We start from the raw sequence: 15,782 nt of genomic DNA on the forward strand, positions 1-15,782 counted from the left end.
AACACTACTGTAAAGTGAGGGGGTGATATGTCCCTTTAAAAGATGGGAAGCTAAGTGAAAGAACAATTAAGGCTGAGTCCACTAATTTTGGGCATGCAATTTGAAATGCCTTGGACCTTGCTTTTCAGAGTACCCAAAATTCTATAACACTACACAAGTTCAAAGCACACATCCCATTAATTTTCATTGCAGCTTTGAATATTCAATTGCTCTACAAAATGCACAGCACACAAATTAGTGATCACTCATGAAATGGCTGGCTTAAGTAACTTGCCTACCATTATGTAGGAACTCAAAGATAGGCCTTCAATCCAGTTCTCCAAAGTTGTAACCCGGGGTCAGCAACTTGCAGGCCGGATCCAGCCTGAGTAGCTACTGGATCCAGCCTGTGGAGCTAGGTTTTGGTGGCATTGGGTAGGAAGGACATTGCCTGTACTGCACTGCACTGCCTGCACTGCAACACACTGAGGCTGGGGCAGCTGGGTAGGAGGGAGCTTTCTGTGCCATGGCACAGACAGGTGGTGAGAGAAGCAGCAGTGGCAGCCCAGTCCTAGTACTGGTTTACCTATAACCTATGCTGGGTCATTCCGGCCTGCCACTGCAAAATATTCCCAGCAGCTGGTCTTAACCATAAAAATATCCTCTTTACCGCTAACAATCCCTCTGCCTCATTCAGTCCATTCCTTTCAACTTCTCTAACAAACAAGGCAGTGCTGTACAGACGGCAGTCTACTTTACGATGCAGTTGTATCATAAAGCTGGTCTATTATTTGCCCTGAAAGAGAAGGGGTCCCATGTAACATAAAACGTATTATGTGACTCGGCAACTAAAGGATATAATATAATATATATGTACAGCCAACCTTGATTTTAACCTAGTGTATGCATGTATCGTCTTTAGAAATGCTCATCTCCTTGACTCATTTCCTGTAAGGGTCGCTTCTAAGACATGGATGACAGGAGATCACTGATGAGGAATAGGCATCCCTAACCAAGAATGGGTTGGCGCATCTCTCTCCAGGCCCACTGTTTACTAGGCAAGTCAAGTTCACTTATTGTCCTACAACAATTAATTCATGTCTTCTTGTCTTCCCATTTCAACTCTTCATGTATTGTTAGAGGAACCTTTGAGCTAATGCTCATCTATGATAGTTTCAGTTTCCCCTTCTGGACCAAGTTAGCAGGTTGTTTCCATTGAGCAACTGACAACTGCTGCTTCACTGAACCTTATGACTAATTCTTATTAATTTTTACCTCTGCTTTTCAAAATCTTGACGACATACAAGTATGGTCTGCACTCAGAATTACATATTTACACAGATGCTAATCCATTATATTAACAATAGCCACAACATACTACCGGTATTTTAATGGTTTTTATATCTCTGTTTATCCTTTGCAACTCCAATTCAGTTACTCTATTAAATGCAAATCTATTCTGACTTACTGCAGACTAAGGCTAACCACCTGTCTAATCAGAAAAAGATTGAAAATGTCTCAGAACTGGGATAAACTGGTAATAGATGGGATAAATTAGTAAATGGGATATATTGGTAAAATTACCCTGATTGCTTCTTCCTCGATATTTTTGTGTAGTGTTTTGCATTTTTAATAATGCCTACCAGTTCAACTATTCAAATATTTGCTTACCCAATACCCCAAAAAAGAAAAAGTGAAAAAAAGACTGGTGATAGAGAGGGAGGAGAGAAGGAAGGAGAATAACAACATTCTGGAAATGAGGTTTATTAACAGAAATCTGAGTAGTGACCATCTTTTTTATTACCTTCACTAACATCCTGATTGTAGACTCCATCTGGTTCTATGTCAGAAGGGATCATAATGTGCCAAGTTGTCATCCTGGCTTCTGCTTCCAGTCCAAACCCATCCACATTGCTACAAATATACAGTGAATTTAGAATGAAAAGGAGACAACAGGATTTGAATCGGAGGTGGCAAATCTTGCTGTGACATCACACGGGATTCAGGTATACTACTATGTGATCAGAACTATACTTCTGATCCCTCCAAAACTGTGATATACAGCCTTAATCTCTACAGCAATTCTGTGATGGGGCCAGACTGTTCACTCAAGAAAGAGACGGGGATGGCACTTGTACAACATCGTAAGTGGAAAAGCAGTAGACTGCTTCTCACTTCCCTGCTTCACTGGAACCCAAATATATAAACTAGGAAATTCTTTCTTTAAAGAAAATGAAAATCCAGGAAATTCAAGTTGGTGCTTTTCACCTTCACAATCGTATATTATTTTGTCAAGCAGTTCCACATCTCTGAAATATCTTATTTAGGGTTGCTTCTGGCATAAAGAGAATGGATTGATAATGCTGGCTGTTCTGGATGGCTGATTTAAGCCCAATTGTATTTAATCAACGTTATAAGCCCAAGTGTGAAAAATGATACACAATAAATGATTCAATAAAAAAAAATAAAAATGCTAACCCTTCTTTCCATTTTAAGAAACATTATTTCGATGATCAATTACATATGAAAATGATCACATTGTCATTGCTTTCTGATATGTGATGGCACTATCTTGAAGGCAGTTTACAGTGGGTGCATATGCAACAGCCTCCACGGGCAAAAACTGTGATGCTGCAGCTATGCCACTAGTAACACACTCCCTCAGTATAGCACATCACTATGGCGACATAACAGATAAAAATAACCGTGCATTGCATGCATGGTGCAGTATGGGCTGTTACTGTGCTGTCATTTAGTACTTCCAAAAGGAAGTAGTAATGACGGTGCAGTAACAACGGCACCATAGGGGCACGTGTAGACATGTCCACTGTTATGGTTTAATGAAGCACCTGGTGAACAAGACACACGTATGCCAATATTTTTAAATAACTGTGTAAAAGAAGATGAGAATATACACCTCAGCCTATGAAATTCAATTCATGAAGAACTGTTTTCAATTGGTTTACACTTCATTGACATCAGAAGTTATGAATAAATATCCATAATTTGCCTACTATTATTCAAAATGGTTCGAGTCCAAGCCGAATAAGGAAGAAAAAGGAAAGTGTTCTAATAATTAATTTTAAAGCAAAATAGTTCATAAGACTGACTCTAGCACAAATTTTACTCTGTAACACTTACCTTCCTACATGCAGATTAATCAAGCAATGGGCTAGACAGCTGATGAACTCCTGATCATGGTTCCCAGGCCCCAGAATTAAGTTTCTGTTTACTGTAAGGACCCTTAGAGAATCAAGGAGAGCAACTTGCTGAGGGACAGTTTTGTGTGCCCTGGAGAACTGATACAAGATGGTCCTATTCAGGCAGTGATAAATAGCATCCAACGATAACCCCTGAGATCTTCTTTTTGACTGATGAAAAGTAAAAAAATAAATAAATAAAATGACAGATAAAATCTCCATACAAACTGACCTGCACTGATTTTTCAATAACCTTTACCTTAATAAAATACTCTTGGTACTGATTAACAACCCTCACCTGTCCCAATATATTTTAATGCTTCTTTACCCTTTACACTGAGAATGGAAATTACATACACACCAACTGAATTGATAAACCTTTTGGTTGTTTGTTTGTTTTTTACTGTACCTGGTATAAATAGCCATCTTTTATTGAAATGCTCTTTTCTAAATTCAAATAGCAAAGCTCCTCAGTGAACTTGGTGCGGGAAGCGTGGAAGAACAGGAACCTTTAACTTATTACAGAAACCTTCCCCAAAAGGGAAGGTTGTAAGCATTGTTCATAACTGTTCCACACTAGAAAACTGATCTAGGACACGTAAACACCAACAAGCCAGGTTTCCCTGAAGAAAAAGAGCTAATTAAGCAAAACTGTCAAGAGAATTGCAAGTTAAGCACTCTGTACTGAAACCAGCAAGTGCTGTGTCCATGCAATAAGACTTTGAAAGACTGAACCTTAAGGGTGCCAATACAGGACCCCAGAAGCTTCTCTGATGTGCTGTAATTACAGCGCATCTGAGCAGACTCAATCCATTCTGCTGGACTGTGGGAATTACTGCTCTCTAGTAAGCCTCTGTGTCTTGTGAATCAGTGTTCCCACGCTTCAAAATGGCAGTGGAAGCACTTTAACTAAAGCTCATTTGATGAGCTTTAGATAAACCACCCCACCATCATTTTCAAGTGCAGGGACACTGATACACGAGACGCTCCTGGCACTTCAATTGGAGCTGGTCTAATGCCCCCACCCCATCCCCATGACACATGTAAAAATGCCCTAGGACACTGCAGTTCCTTCAGTTATGACTACATGGTTTGCCACTTCCATATTTGGAATCCCTACGAGATGACAAAATGAAAACACCTTAGGCAAGTGAAAATTTGTTTGGATGTTTCCAAGGCATAAAAAATGCCCATTTTCTGCTTTGGTGCCTTTTACAATCTTTTAGAAATATAATACCTAGATAGGGTAGTAAAAACAGCCGTTACCTGTGCAATTAGCTGGATTATGAAGTCTACAAGAAGCTTGGATTCTTTGTTGAACATGCCCTGCCAGAGCTTATCTACCACACGTTGTGTAAAATAAAACACATTGTTCACTAACACCTGGTAATTTCCCCCAGTTGTAATAGGCAGAGATGCATCTTCACCTAAGTTAGAAAAGCAAAACAGGAAACATTTTGATTTAAACAACAAAACCACACATCTCTCACCCTTCAAAACATTCAGCACATCCAAAAGCTTCCTGAAGATAAATTTTCCTACTTTCCACAATATGGAGAAAACCCGATATTCATTTAAATAAAATTATCTGTCAAACAAAAAGAGCTAAATTTTGTCTACAAGATATTGTCACAATTCATCTGCGGCAAATTAATAAGTGAAATTTCTAATGGACAGAAGAAAAACTAAATATGCATATTAAAAGAAGACTCAGTATTTGCTGGACGACAGGAAAAGCAAGACTATTTTCATAAACATTTCATAAACAGAGGATTTACATGTTCCCTATGTTTCCTCCCCAAACCAAGATATCCCCAAAAGGAAAGGATGAAGTCAGGCAAATACAATTTCATCTGCTCAAGCTTGAGTTCATAGATTAATATTACTACTGCAGCTCATCTAATAGGTGAAAGAGAATCTGTATGGACAATTGGTCTTTGCTTTGTTTATCTTTGTTTAGCACATACCAACAAGGTCTATCCAGATCCATTCAATACTGATTCTTAAACTAGATGGAAAGAAATCAAGGAAATCTGAGGATCCCAGGCAACCTGTCTCACCACAAACTCCTCAACAGGTTTTTTTTTGTGTTTTTTTTTTTTTTTATGGATAAGCTTTTACAGAGAGCCATTTTGAAATAGAGAAGTCTACAAACCTATTCCCAGTAAAAGGCAATTCCTTTCTACCTATGACTGGACAATGCTAGTCTATTATTGCTTTCCTTTGGAGACCAACAATATCCATTAATAATGCATCTTGATATTTCTTTCTTGAGTTCCTTCCACACCTGCAAGATTTAGACCTGGGGACCCCATAGCTATTACTACTATTTTAAAAAATAAGTTAAATTTATGACAAGCTCATAATATCTCTATTTTACCTATTAAATACTGGGCTTTATTAATCTCCAGTGCTACTTTTTACACATAAACTAGGATACTTTTGTGTATGCAAAAGACAGACAAAATAGACAAAAAAAGGAAAAAGGAGAAAAAAAAAAAAGAGAGTCAAAAAATAAATGCTTGGATGTGTTTCTTCCTTAGCTACAGAATTCACCACCAACAAAAAAAGAATCTCAGCAGGAAGTACTTTTACAATCTGTTGACATACTATCTGAGAAGGATTTTTAGTTTGGAGACGAATAATAAATACATGTAAAGAGCTGGGAACTTTTGGCTGCTACTTCCTAAAAACAGTTGTACATTAGGGAAGTGAAAGGTTAAATGATTAATCATTTAACCAATATGCCAACTATTGTTTAGCTTGGGGCAGGCGCAGTCTGCCAGAGAAGGAAAGCCGTGCAGTACCCCAGAAGAAACAAGAAGGTGACAGGGCAGGCAGGACAGAGGGAAGGAGGGAGGATCAAGGAAGAATGGATGGGGAGAGATGAGGGGGACTAGTACCCATAGCCCAGGGGTGGCCAATTATATTAGCTGAAGGACCATTTAATGAGTTTTGGGGGCCTGTCAAGGGCCACCTCCATCTTCCTCTCTCTCCCTCTCCTCTCTGTCTCTTCCCTTTTCTCTCTCTCCCTTCCACCTCATCCTCCTTCCAGAACTCACCAGAGCTGTAGTTCACCACAGTGGGCTGGTGGCAGTGTCAGCTGCCGGTAGGTTCAGCAGCCCAAATGCAGAGTGCCAGAGGCACCCACAGTTGACACCATCACCCTTCCAGCATGGTGGAGGAGCCCCAACCTGGAACCTGCTGGTGGCATCAGCTGTGAACCCAGGCACAGGTCTAGGCAGGAGCTTCCACCACACTGGGAAGGCAATGGCATCAGCTCTGGATGCCAGTGACAGGTTCTTTGTCTGGGCTCCTGAACCTATTGGCAGTGCCCACAGCCAATGCTGCCACCCAGGTCCACAACTGATTGTGGACTGAAAATAGGATGGGGCCATTTTTAACAGCAGCACCTTATGATTTAAAAATTGTTGGTAGGGGACAGTGATAAACATGGTTTCTCCTGACATGAAAACTAATGCCAGACAGGAGAAGGAAGGAAAGACCAGGGAGGAGTGTACCCCAAGAAGTTTGGTAACCTTAAGTTTTAAAAGAAAAGGCTATAGCCCTAAAAATATCGCTATGGAAGAGACACTGGGGATAGATAGCAATGTGAGAACTAGGGAAATCCACAGTCCAGCATGATGTTAGACAAGGTACCCTAATATCTTGCCCCTCTCCCACCTTGCTCATCCATGTACCCGACCTCAAATTATCTGCATGATCAAGCTTTTCAGACTGCCATCCAGATGACGAGCTTTTCAGCATGTGTGCACGTGTTCATCACCTAGCACACAAAGCAGCACTAGTCCTGGTAGGTTCTCTTGAGTGCCGTGTCATAATAAAATAATAATATATGGGAAAGGAAATCAAGGTGACTAATAGCAGCCTAACTCCCACCCACAATTAAATTGTGGCAGTAGCAAATTCTCCACTGAGAAGAGGAGCAGGATTGATTGTTCTGGGATGAAAGAGTCCCATTTCCTCTTCCTCTCTTTTCAATACATATATATTTTATTTATAATATTAAAAACCCATCCTTCACATATACAACTCTTGAACTACTACAGGTTCACATATTTGGCATGATGGAGATATGCCTTGGTGATACAGTAATATATCTCTTCATGTATCAAAAAAGAAAAAGACAGACAAAATACAGAAGATCACAACACTCCCAAATTTTACGGGAAAAGGACGCAAGATATCTTTGAAAAAAGTTAGGATAACGGAGTGAGGATGAAAGGTGAATGGACAAGCTAGACCAAAACAGTAAATTACCCAATAAAACATCAGCTGCAAGTAAGTGGTCCATTACACTGTCCAAAATATAAGTCTGAAACTCCTTCTGTTGTGTCCTTGTTGATCTTTCAGGGGAAGCCTGCAAAACATAATCAATATATATTAAAGGGTTCAGCTGCAAACCAGAGTGATTCCATCTTCTAAACAATTATGGTCATGGAAATGTCCACATTAGTAGATGCATAAAAATTTCAGGAAGGTTTCAATTATTTAGAAATTAACAAGTCTACCTTTCTATAAAACATACTGCTGGGAATAGCCCTGAATTGACAAGAAGAAGGACTGGATGACCTTTCTTTCCTCATCTCTGACTTCTGAGACTCTGGGAACACATATGTTCTCTAACTGACCTGCCTTAAGGATGGAGTTTAATCTGTAGGCTGTATGCTAAAGTGTCACCAAATAGATTAAATTCCCATTTTCCTAGGTTATTTCCTGTATAACAGAAAATGATAAATATATGCACTCTTAGGTTAGGGACAGAAGTTACACAAACCAGTTTAAGTGATCAGAAACTGGTTTAAACCTATAATAGAACAGAGGCGCAGTGCACATAAACCAGTTTCAAAATGGCCGAAACTGGTTTAAGATAAACCTGGTTGAATGTAGTATCAGACTTAACTGATATGAGTCAAATCAGTTCATGAAACTTCTATCCCAAATCCTTTCCTGGTTCAAGTTAAATCACAGTTCCCCAGCATCCCAACATGTTTTGCAACCCTGGGCTGGGCTGTGTTGTCTGTTCCAGAGAGCAGGGCTGGTTCTGCTCCTCTGTTCCCTAGCTACAGCACTGAGGGCTGGCTGACAACAGGGCAGGGCGGGGAGGGAGGGGGAAGGTGGAGCAGCCCGGCTGGGGACCCAGCCCAATCTGCAGGCAAACCCCAGCTGGAGCCTGGGACCAGAGAAGGGGGTTAAACACCCCTTTGCCCACTCAAACTTACTGCTGCCTGCGACTGTGGACTACAAATCCCAGAAGCACCTGGAAACAGGACAAGGAAGTGACAAGCAACCCTGTAGAGTCCTGCTGCTGTAATTTTGGACTGCATATCCCAGAGACCTCATGGGCAGCAGGAACAGGAAGTGAACACACAGCCCAGACTGGCTGTGTGCCAGAGAGCCATGCTCTCATACTCCCTTCCCCACCCAGCTTCTGGCCTGAGTCACTGCAGGCATGTGGCTGCATTTCCTGTCTGTTCACTTAGATTTCAATTTAAGCTCTGCAGTTTAGACTACCCTGCAAAAACTAAATCAATTCGGCCTCAGGCTTTTTGACCGCCTGTACTTAGCTCCCCAAATTAATCAAGGTATAAAGAGAAAAAGAGATAGATATTTCCTTGGTTCCTATGGGCTCCATCTAGTTTACACCTAACTAAGCTGACTACCTGAATAATGTAAAACCATTACACTGATATTTTTGTATTTCTGCTTTAGCTTTAGAGAACTATACAATGAACACACTAAACCCCACTGAGGCCGACAAGTCCTGAAGATAGTTCTTTTTATAGCACATGGCAATCCTAGCAAGCCAAATACTCCCTGGATTCTCTTCTCTCTATTAATGTTTCTCAGGACTATTAATATCAGTACTTCCTGACCCAGCATACACTGAGGGAGAACATATTCACTCATATATTTTATTAGTATCTAGATACTGATGATTCTCTTGTTTGTTTAGGATTGTATCTATAACTCATTTCTTCGATTACATAAAGAAGCTTCAATGCATAATCAATCATAGCTTAAGGCACTGAACAACCAAACAATAAGTAATAGTGCCTGCTCCAAAGCATTTTAATCTAAAGACGACCAAATATAACAAACAGACAAAGAAAAAACATGGAAAGAGGAAATAGAATGGAGCGATAGCACATTATTTGTGTATTCTGGCTTCTTGCAAAAACTGTGGGTGTAGTACACCATGCAACAGTAGCATAGCTCACTTCTTCCTAATTTGCAACGCTGAAGCAATTTGCTACAGGGATTTCCCAGTAGCAAAAAAACCAAAAACCTGGGGAAAAGTGGCACAAACCACCCCAAAATGGTGGGTGCTGAGACAAACACAGAGATGAGGGAGCAGACAGCCCCGGGCATCCTTTTCTCCCATCTCTGCATGTTATGGAGCCCCCGTGCTGATGTACCCATCACCTTAGCCAGCCGCTTCCTGGCTGGGTGCAGGGTACCTCAAGACAAGGGAGCAGGTACCCTTAGTCTGGCTGCTCCCCTGTTTCCTTATGCTCCTTGGCTGGCTGGAGCATAGTGTGCCTCGAGACGAAGGAAGCAGCCTTGGACTGGCTGCTTGTACCTTAGCATGAAGGCTCCAACGTGGAGCCCCCACACCGAGGCATGGCTGGCTGGGGCACAGTGTGCCTTGAGGCTGGCTCCTCCCCTATCTCCTCATGCCTCAGTGCAGAAGCCCCACAGTGGAGCCAGTGTGCTGAGACCCCCTGTGCCCCAGCCAGACATTCCTTGGCTGACTGAGGTGCAAAGTGCCTCAAGATGGGGGAGCAAGCAGCCTTGGGATGGCTGGTTCCCTGTGCCTCTGCACGGGGCTCCACTGTGGAGTCCCCATGCCAAGGCACAATGCACCCCATCCAGCTGCAGAGCAGATGGCTGGCATGCAGTCTGCCCCAGTGCAGGGGCTCCACAGCCTATGGAGCCCATCTCCACACGCCACTCCCCAGCTAGCCAGGACACTGGTTGCCTTAGTGCTGGGACTGGATAGCCCTGACTGAGGCACGCTGTACCCCAGCCAGCCTCCACCTGCAGCACATGAAGCAGCAGGACAATGTGTCCCACCGCAAAGCACACAGGCAGGGGTATGAACTGCAGCACAAACTAGCGGCACAAATGTGTGCCACTGCTATTTCTTCTGCTGCAAAAGCATAACCCTGTTTGTGTGGATGCAGCCAAAAATGTATAATAATATGCCATACTGGGTAGGAGCACAGGTCCATCTGGCCCAGTCTTGGGTATCTCACAGCGGCACAGAACAGATATGGGGAACAATATTTGCAATATGTCCCCTGCCATGTCTTCCCTTACAGCTTCCAATATTCACAGGCCTAGGAAGTCCTAATTTAGAGGTCACATCCCTACTACCATAGTTAATACCCATTAATGAACTTAGTCTTTTTTGAACCTGGTTAAATTGTCATCTATTACAACCACTTGTGGCATACAAGTTGACAAATGAGTTGCATGATGTGTGAAAGACTTTCCTTTTGTTTGTTTTTAACCTGCTTTGTCCTATGGCTCTTAGTTCTACTATTGTGAGAGATGGTAAATAGCAGGCATATGGCAGAGCTGGGTTTTCAAGAGGACTTAAAGGAGGCCAATATGGCAAATTTGCAGATTTTGACAGTCCCCCACTTCAGTAAGACATTACCTACCAGATGTCCTGCCATTTCCTCAAATCAAACATAAGAAACAATAAGCCGTTCAAATTTTTTTCCAGCAACTTTTAGGCACTATGCCTTTTATGCCTCATAGAGAACCAAACATGACCATCACTGTTATCAAATAGAAATCAGAAATCATATACTGCAAGAATAGAACTGTAGGAGGGCAGTAACCCCTCCTGCCATATTTTGGAATATTTAAAACAGTGATCACCTTGATTGAGTATAAAGAATGGAAGGAGTGACAGTCAAGAATAAATCAAAATTACAGTATTGCTGTTTTTTTAAGAGGGACGGGAGGATAAACTAGAGGGAAAAGTCATTTTCAAACTTCTTATAGCCATAGAACCTTCTCATATCACTTCTACCACAGAACCCCTACCCCCATCTTAAAGGGCTGACACAAAGGCAGGCAACCCGGGCAAGCAGTGGTGGCATAATGCCACCTGGCCCACTCTGCTGGGCCAACCTCTTTGTGGAACCCCTGATGACCTATTGCAGAACCCCAGGGTTCTGTGGAACAGTTTGACAACCATTGGAGTAAACAAATATACAGACATAAAACCCAACTATAGAATGATGATCAATTATAATGGAAATTGACTGACCAAAGGAAGGTTACTAAGCATATAAAGAAAATTGGAACTAGGGAGGTGTGGTCTACAAAAAATAGTACAGCAGAGATTGGTGGGAATCTGTATGTAAACAGCTAGCTTGAGAAAACAACTGGATTACCAGCACCAATAAATGCCAAAAGAAAAAAATAGAAGGAAAGAAAAAAACTGAAGGCATTTTGAGGAAGGCAGAAGAAATTTTTTTTTTTTGTGCACATGTTCAGAGATTCCCAGTTTTGTGCAATGTGTTAACCATGTATTTAAACCAGACCCAGATTGAAGACATTTCAGGGGCCTGAATACAACCTCCTATAGGGATGTCCCACCCTTTCCTTCATGGTGTTGCCCCTTTTGCACTGAAGTCCTCTGTCCCCAGCTTGGAACAGTAGTGGTATGGGCCACTTTATTAGTAAAGTGTTCTGGGAAGTCTAACACTTTCCCATACCGCAAATACTGGAGCCACCTCCTCTTTCTTTCAAGGCTTTGTGTTTTCAAACCACTTGAGCAGAGGGGCCCATTACTACCATAGCCACTACCATAGCCTCAAATGTGGAGACTGTGTATATAATGAATGGCTGCTTGAACAACCCCACTCAACCTTTTTGAGATTTGTTACCAGCATTTTTTGATATTGGGTATTATCAGCAATAGTGAAATTATATTTAAAAAAAAAAAAATCAAGGTAGCCTTATGAAGATGGAGAAATTTTAAGTCTATACATGTTTGAAGCCTGGATATTGTGGCTTGCTTGGGTGCATTAAGGATTAGGGTAGGGGGAAGTTATACAGATGACTCCATCATTACTAAAGAACCCCCCAAAGTCTGTATAACATTTTAGGTGATATAAAAGAATCAGGATGGCAGGGAAAGGTAACTTCTCCCTACCCTACTCCCACACAGCCTTTGGATTATGGGATATTAGTCTGCAAACTGATATGAAAGATATGCACAAAGAACACAGCAAACAGCTCAATGTGAAATCACAACTATAACACCAACCCATCTTAGAAGTGTTTGAATTTGATGAATTGTCCCCTCCAGAAATCGGAACCATCATTTAAATGAGAGACAGTTTTCCAAAGAGACTCTGACTAAGATTCTGTGCCGTCTCCAAGAGACATGTTACGGTATGCATATCAATGATTCTACCGAGCAATCCAGAAAAAAGCAATCATAAGCTTCAAAGCAACACGGTTTTAACAGTCAATCACTAGAAGGAGTATAATTTAACAAATGCTGTCAGACTTTGGTTTACACAGCATTTATTGTGCCAAAAAGTATGGAGGGAATTGATATGAAAATAAACATTATTTAAGCTTCAGACATGTAACTATGAAGAACTACAACTAATTAAAATGTCCATATACCTTTTTCTAAACTATACTGGATGATATTAAATGAAAATTTAAAAGACATTCTAGCAAGTGTACAGTAGTTCTGACATTCAGCACTTATTTACATAACTTCAGAAGAAAACTAGATGAGGGGTTCCCAAAGTTTGTGCATGCTGGGACATCGAACTGCACACCTCATACCAAACTGAATATACAGTGCAGAACTTTACTGCTGAATAGATTAAACAAAACATACTTTACACATACAATGTTATAAATACAAGCACCATCAGTTAATTCAAGCTTGAGTAGGACCTATGCCCCTGAGTTTTTTTTGTGTGATAAATGAGTGAAGCCAGCTTACATAACTGAGCTTCTCCCAAAACATTTGGCACACAGGTACATACTTGGCGTGAAGGTTGGGAGAAGGGGAAGTTGCATTCCCTGCTGCTTTAAGTCCATCACAAAGGGCATCAATTATCCTTAACAAAGGATCACAGGGTTTCTGCTAAGGTCAGCTTTAGTACTAATTGACCAGAGCCAATGGCTACTGCCTTGCCAACCAGCAGGTTCTGCTAGGGGTGGCCACCATAATAAGTCCCTTTGCAGGCTGCATACAAATACTTTACGGGCTGGAAGTGCCTCCTGAGTCATGCTCTGGGAATCCCTGAAATAACATATCTGAAAGTTTATTATTTATCACGTAGGAAAGTAACCCCCCTGCCCCCCGATGCCCTATCCCAACCCTTTCACTCCAAAAAAAAATGCAAGTTCTACCTCCAACAGAAGGTCTACCAGTGGAGTCTGCTTGCTAGCAGGTGTAAGGCAAAGGTTATCAATTATCAGCACACGCATGAAGTCAAACACAAACTTCTTGGCTGGATGGTTGGTCAGGTAGGTCTTGGAGCCAACATTGCAGTACTCTGACTGGCTCCTGTTCATGCCAGAATCAGCTGCAAATGCTTTAAACTCTTCAGCTGGGGATCCAACATCATCATCAAGATCAGTAACCTATGAAAATGAACATATTGAAATTGTAGATCTTTGCATTATATATTCTCTCTCCTCTGTTTCCTGCAGTTATTTCAGAATTATCTGAAAGTACCTTTCTGAAAACTACCTTACCTGCCAGCCCTTTTTGGTCCCATGATGGGTGATGGCATGGGTGGGGCAGAAGTATAAATTGCCCTTACCTTGTTTTACATTTCACCCAGAACCTTGAGAACTGTTCAAGTTGTATTCTCAACTTTGGAAGAAGTAAAGGCTCCTCAAAGATTAAATACACCAATCACAGCCCTCCTCCCCCCACAAATGATCAAGAAATCATAAACTGAAGTTATAAAAATTTTTAAAAAATCAATATTGCAAAAAAATGCAATTAAAAATGGTTCCCTCAAGCCTTTTATGGGAAATACTATAGGAAACAATTTTTTCCCCAATATTACAGCTTTAGAGTAATAGAGTTACTAGGTCAATACATTTGCCATCTCTAAAGATCCCATCTCTACAGGATTCCTATTTCTGGAAAGATAATTTCCAGACATCTCTTAAACTGCAGTGGAAAAACAAAACTAACTGATATTAAAAGAATACAACAAAACCCCTAAAGTGAGTGCTTTCATCGCTTCCCTCCAAATACAAGAGCAGGTAATAGCCTTCCCTTAATACTCTAAGCAGAAGCCTTGAATAACCTATGAGGTGGCATCAAAATGCTTCAAACATTATACAACTCCAATAGGGCATGACCCCTCAAAAAGAGAAGAGGGAGAAAGAAGTATGCACGGGTTCTCCTGTAGCAGATGGATTTCATGGTAATGAAAGACTGAATCAGACTCCTTCCAAGAAGCTTTGAGTGAGAACAGTGTGGTTGCCTTTAATATGCTGGAACTGGGACTGAAGTAGTGAATAACTTCTTGGAAAATGAAAGCATGCTTGAGGTCAGCAGTTTTGGTGTTCAGAGTGCTCGTAAGTACCAAAGACCTCAGACAGAGAGACAAAGTGCAAAAGTATCAAATGCTAAAAGCTAAACCCTTGGTAAAGAATCAAAGTTACTCCAAGTCTCTAAAGCCTGGTGCCTTAGCAGCACTGCCATGTCAGTGGCTTAAAACACACCTTAGTTCATACAGGGAGCTCCTCTGCTCTTGCTTTCCACAAGAACCTGACTGGAGAGGTCTGACAGTGATGGTTAAGCAACAGTGTGTCACAACCATCACCACAGAAGGGAGCATGGTCTGTACTCATCTGCTGCCCATAGAGACCAAAAACTCTTATTTTGAGCTCACTGGAGTTCTGCCTGTCACACACAGCCACAATTCACAAATGAAAATCCTAAATAGTTCAAATGTATACAGGAAATTATACCCATAGTACTGTCTTCATTATTACATTTATTCTGAAATACAAAATGCAGCCAACCCATGATTTGGACATATGTTCACATTTTACTAAAAACAGTATGACTATTACCCAAAGAAACAATGCACTTGCCCACTCAAATTATTCCCCAAATCCTTACTCACCTACCTACATACCTAGCTTCCTTCAGAAAAATCCTGACAACAAATAGGCTGATATATGAAGTCACAGAATATTGCAGGGAAAGACATGGATAACTATGTCCTGTTGGTCAAGAGTCAAAAAACAAGCCCATGCCTCAGTTCCATAAGCTACTGCTTTTGTGAAGCTTGATGAAAACTGCTTTGGAGCTGCTTTGTTCTATTAAGTCTGTGGTTCACTCTTCCCTCTCTAGCAGCAACTATTCCCATATCAGCTGTCGAAAATCATATAGTACTGGGACACACTCGAGCTGAAGGAGGGTATCAAGGTACAGTAAAGGCTGTGTTATCCGGCACTTTAACATCCAGAATGCTCTATTAACCGGCATCTATCATAGACAGCAATAAAACTCTTCCTTCATGTATCTGGACAAAATTCGACAGCCAACAGCATCTTACT

At 41.2% G+C, this 15,782-nt stretch overlaps 1 protein-coding gene across 8 annotated transcripts in view; it reads right to left on the reverse strand.

Annotated features, from left to right (window-relative positions):
- WDFY3 (WD repeat and FYVE domain containing 3) overlaps positions 1-15,782 on the reverse strand; it is a 370,468-nt gene that overhangs the window by 75,951 nt on the left and 278,735 nt on the right. For all 8 annotated transcript variants that reach the window (XM_090036996.1, XM_090037002.1, XM_090036999.1 and 5 more), the window contains 5 exons: positions 13,605-13,838; positions 7,461-7,560; positions 4,446-4,606; positions 3,121-3,350; positions 1,784-1,893 (listed from right to left, as the gene is read on the reverse strand). In XM_090036996.1, the coding sequence (XP_089893122.1) occupies positions 1,784-1,893; positions 3,121-3,350; positions 4,446-4,606; positions 7,461-7,560; positions 13,605-13,838 (835 nt within the window). The remainder of the gene's footprint in view (positions 1-1,783; positions 1,894-3,120; positions 3,351-4,445; positions 4,607-7,460; positions 7,561-13,604; positions 13,839-15,782) is intronic.

Source organism: Crocodylus siamensis, chromosome 2 (genome assembly GCF_052110815.1).
Source record: "Crocodylus siamensis isolate JL-2025a chromosome 2, ASM5211081v1, whole genome shotgun sequence".
NCBI classification, from domain to species: Eukaryota; Metazoa; Chordata; order Crocodylia; family Crocodylidae; genus Crocodylus; species Crocodylus siamensis.